Here is a 4,706-nt window from a genome sequence, read left to right on the forward strand (position 1 = left end):
ACCACACGCGGCGTCAAAAATAAGTTTCCCACTCGTCTTCAGCGACCCATTCAGCGACCATTTCAGGAGCACCTTTCGTTTCTAACCCTACGTGGCAGTGGCTCCATGATAGAGAAATACACTCGTTTCCAAAGCACATGAGGAAGTAAACCGGAGATAAGACCATTGAATCAGGGCACAGCCTTTGGCTTTGTTGACCCCGACGACGTTACACAGAGCGAGTCATCATTCATCACAACACAAGCAATGTGCTTCTCCTTGACCAAATGTCTTTTTTAATGCGACATTGTAGGTATGAAAATTTGGTAGTCGACACCGTACACGTACTGGTTGCCACTGTCCTAAAGGACACGCGCACCACTGGAAGATAATATTGGATTCACACCCTCCGGTTCATTTATGAGACCAACTTAAAGAAACAAGGCTAACCCCCCTTGTCATAGGTATATGCCCCTGTATGGATGGAAACAACTTTATTAAAATCCGGCCAAGTTTAACGATCCGGCTCAGGTCTCCCATGAGGGGCCTTGCCTCCTCGCCGCCTACCGGGCCCGCTGGACTGCCCACTCTTGTGTCTTGAGGTTGGAGCTGCGCAGAGCAGCGGACCCACTTCGACGCAAGAGCTTCCGGAGCTACTGCCATTTCGCTGCTATAACAGGACACTCCCACAACATGTGTGAGAGTGTAGCTCTAGTTGCTGACATATCTTGCAAAGAGCACTCGGGTATTGTGTGGGGAAAATGTGCCGCAATTGCACCGGACTGGGGAAAGTATGCGTCTGCAGTTGTTGCCAGACGACAGCCTGGCAACGTTTCAGTTTGGGGTGAGGTGGGGGCAATATCCTGCTGCCTAACTGGTAGTGCTTGGTGATATCATTATATCTGACTAAGCGTATTGCCCCTGTATTGCCTCATACAAACTAATTCTCGCCCACTGCGGCAACAAATGGTGGGGCCTTATCCGCAGCACACAAGACTGTGGCCATTCACTGCAGTGGCAGGCAGTAACTTATGTGTAACTATGGGTGAACGCTTTAGCATCTTTTAAAATGTGTATGTTCAGCTCTCTTCATTGTCACACACGCTTGCAAAACTGAGTTGCAAATAATGCAGTTGTGGTCAGTGGCAGCTGTCACAGCTGTCTCAAAAACTACAGTTGAGCCCTACTGATACATTTTTCAGAGAACTATGTAAAAGGAACGCAAGATCTGAGACAATGTAACATTCAATAATGCGGAAACAGTATCTGAGGAGATAAGAAGCCATCAAACTACTAAAAACCCGCTCAGTAATGCTCATTATCTCTGCCTAGTAGTTAGATTAAACAGTAAACACTTTTTGGAGCAGTCGTAAGCATGCCTCAATGAAGTTTAGCATGATTATAAGTTTATTATTTCCATCTGGCACTTGGGTCAAATTTTCAACAGTACCAGCCTCTTTAGAGCACTTGCAGCCCTCTTCAGTTTTCGTGCAGCCTTGTACATCAACGTGACTGCACAAGGTATCAAAAGCCATGAGACAGCAACTGCGAACATAGGTATGGGACAACGCCTTGCGCATTTTATCTAAACACACTTGGCTTTGACTTCGTAAGCCGTGTTGAGATTGGCGACGGACAACTATGGCGATGGTGATTCTTCTCAATGCAAAGCAGCTTCTGCGAAGTGATTACTTTCAGCGGCAACATGCAGGAACAGAACACGTTCACTATGGAGGTGCTCTCCTTTAGTCCAAAGGAGAGCCATACTACCATACTAACGTTGCATACTACCTTAGTCACATGATGAACACTTGAAACAAACACGTGCCATAGCAATCAATACGTAAGAAACTGCTGTCAGACACCTGAGTGACTCAGCAGTCTCGTTTATTAAAACAACATGAGAGATGCCATTCATGCAAAGATCTTTTTCCTCTCGACGCTTCTTCGTGACCACGGTACCAGGCTTGTGTTGTGCATCTGGGTGGTTGGCCAGTTCGGGTGGGCATGTGGAGACTGGGCTGCTCAGTATCAGCTGTTTGAGGTCATAGAATAGGTGGGAGTCTTCCTTGGTAACAAAAGATACCGCCTTGCCATGCAAGCCTGCTCGTCCGGTACGGCCGATACGGTGAGTGTAATCTGCAGCAGAAGCAAAAAGCATTCAACATGAATTATATTGAGCATGGTGCAGCAGCAAATGCAAGAAATTTCCACGTGAGCATGATATGCCCTCTTTCATTTCAGGCACTTATCAAATCATGCAGTAAACAAGCAGTGTTTCCCTTTGTGAGATGATGACTCTTGATCTTTGTAAACAATCAGCAACATTGCCGCAATGACCTCAGCACAAACGAGCGAAATGCTGTAATTAGTAGCATATATAACACACTTTTATTGCTCGAAAACATTGACATTGCTTACAAAGTTTGGGGTGTATTCAAAATGTAGAGTAAACTTTATGGCAAGCTACCTACACATCAAAATAAGTAATTTTGGCAGAGAACGCTTCCTGTAACGATCATCAGCCATGATGGCGTTCCTTGCAGAGCAAAGGTATGTTTTATTCGAGGGATTCACGAGCGAACACTATCGGTGCACCTACGCAAAGATTTTGCATGACTCAGCACTGGACGCGTCAAAGTAGACAGCCAAAAGCGTTGCTGACACCATGAAACGATAGTGAGCTTCGCAGAGTGGCAGAAACTCTGTTGGCTGTATACGCCAATGCCTCCGGTTTCTACACATGCGGTGCACAACTGATTGTATCCTTAACAGTGACAGCTTCTACTCAAAGAGACGGACAACGACAACAACACGGCAACCTCGCGGAAATGTAGTTAAAGAAAGCTTCGCTTTAAAATAGGCTTACGCACGGCTCACTGGTTCACTCGCTTCTAGTTGCACAGCTCTCTACATGTCATTCAGATTGTCTGTTGTTGCACTGGCCGAGCAGCATTCATTTTTGCACTGAGAGCCATCTCTCGGTGGCACGAGCTATCATCATCAGCCAACTTGAGTTAACCGGGAAACTACAGCAAGGGCATTTGTTTGTAGGACGGCATGGGACCAATATTGCAAGGAGGGAAAAAAATTGAAATTTTCAGAGCAAAGTTGGTCGTGCATTTACTATGCAAGTACAGTCAACGTCTGATTTCTCGAACTCCCTAGGGGCCACGAAAACGTCCAAGAATTTGGGCAGTCTGAAAAAACGAATGCATGGCTTTTACTGAACCCAAGGGCTCAAATCATCACAGCACGTTTGAAATAGCTCTGAAGGCCTGCCGTACTGCGATGCTCGTATCGGTGCTCGTACTGCGATAAGAGACGTCGGGTACACGTGTGTATAAAAAGGATGCATACTGTGTCCTGTGACAACTGTCCCTTCCCACTCTTGATATGCTTCACCGCAATACTTCACGTATGCTTCACTGCGTAACACGGCTGTACTGAGGCAAAGCTGACTTTCAGGAACCAATATTAGGCAATGCGTCGTGCTTTCCACTCTTTCAAGACATTGGCGAGGATTACAAAGGCGGAGTCGGTGCCATTGCTAACAGCGGCTAATTGTTTTCAATAAAGAACACAGCACTGAACAGAAAAAGCTTGGTAGTGAACGTCTAAGTAGCTAGGCCTAGCGTTGCCACGGTGGTAGCTACGGCTGCCAGGTGATCTGCATGCGGACAGCGCCGGTTCAAGGAGGCGAGATAATCAAAATGGGCGGTGGTGGTGGCTACAACTAATGCCGTTTCGGACCTGCGGTCATGGCAGAAAGTCCGGAAAATCGGACGGCGAAGGTTTTTTGCGTCTGAAATTTTAGACATTCTTATACATTGACTCTATGGGGTACGTCGCGAAGGCGTAGAATTATCGGGCATGTTCTGAAAATCGAGCGTCCAGAAAATCGGTCGTTGACTGTATGTTCATTGTGCAAGTAAATACGGTAAACACAGTAGATACCATGGAAACAATGTAAATGGAAAGGGAGAGTGTGCAAGCTCGCAGGTTGACTCTTCAATTCCACGACGAACCTCTCTAGCATGTTCATTCACTTATGTTCTCAACCCCAATGCACACTTTACAATTACAATTTTTATCCTGTAGTACCAGTAAGGAAAAAAAGTGTTATACATAATACACAACAATTGCTGGCAGACATGACATGGTAAAATGATAACGAAATTACAGCGGAAATAGATCAAAGAAATAACCAAGAAAGCTTGTGCAATGTGACATAATTGTGTCTCCCCTCACCTTCGATGGACTTGGCCATGTCGTAGTTGATGACCATGGAGACGTTGCGGATGTCAATACCACGGCCAGCGACATCTGTGGCCACCAGCATGTCCTTCGAACCATTCTTGAGGCTGGCCAGGGCAAACTCACGCTGCTCCTGGCCCTTGCCACCGTGCAGCGTACACGCATTGAACTGCAGGCAACAGTGGAGAGGTCAGTTCATCAGGCACAACATAATACATGCAAAGCTACAGGCCAATACAAGAGCTGCTGTTAGGACAGTTACTTATGTGAGGGTTTAATTTTGACGATGTAAAAAAAAATTTGCAATGAGCACATTTGACTTCTGAGCACAGAACATTATTGAGAAGCAGGTAACAAGCAACAGATGTTAAACAGTAGAATTTCGTTAATTCGAACTCGAAGGGGATCAGAAATTTATTCGAATAAAATGGAGTTCAACTAGGAGAGCTCCTCTAAATATAGTGCCCAAA

General features: G+C 45.8%; 1 protein-coding gene across 1 annotated transcript in view; it reads right to left on the minus strand.

Annotated features, from left to right (window-relative positions):
- Nucleotides 1–1,411: 1,411 nt before the first annotated feature.
- LOC119440527 (probable ATP-dependent RNA helicase DDX23) overlaps nt 1,412–4,706 on the minus strand; it is an 18,772-nt gene continuing 15,477 nt past the window's right edge. Inside the window, exons 10-12 of the mRNA XM_049662954.1 lie at nt 4,231–4,424; nt 1,891–2,118; nt 1,412–1,491 (exon numbers count right to left, since the gene is read on the minus strand). Coding sequence (XP_049518911.1) covers nt 1,412–1,491; nt 1,891–2,118; nt 4,231–4,424 — 502 coding nt within the window. The remainder of the gene's footprint in view (nt 1,492–1,890; nt 2,119–4,230; nt 4,425–4,706) is intronic.

The sequence above is a fragment of the Dermacentor silvarum genome, chromosome 2 (assembly GCF_013339745.2).
Source record: "Dermacentor silvarum isolate Dsil-2018 chromosome 2, BIME_Dsil_1.4, whole genome shotgun sequence".
NCBI lineage: Eukaryota > Metazoa > Arthropoda > Arachnida > Ixodida > Ixodidae > Dermacentor > Dermacentor silvarum.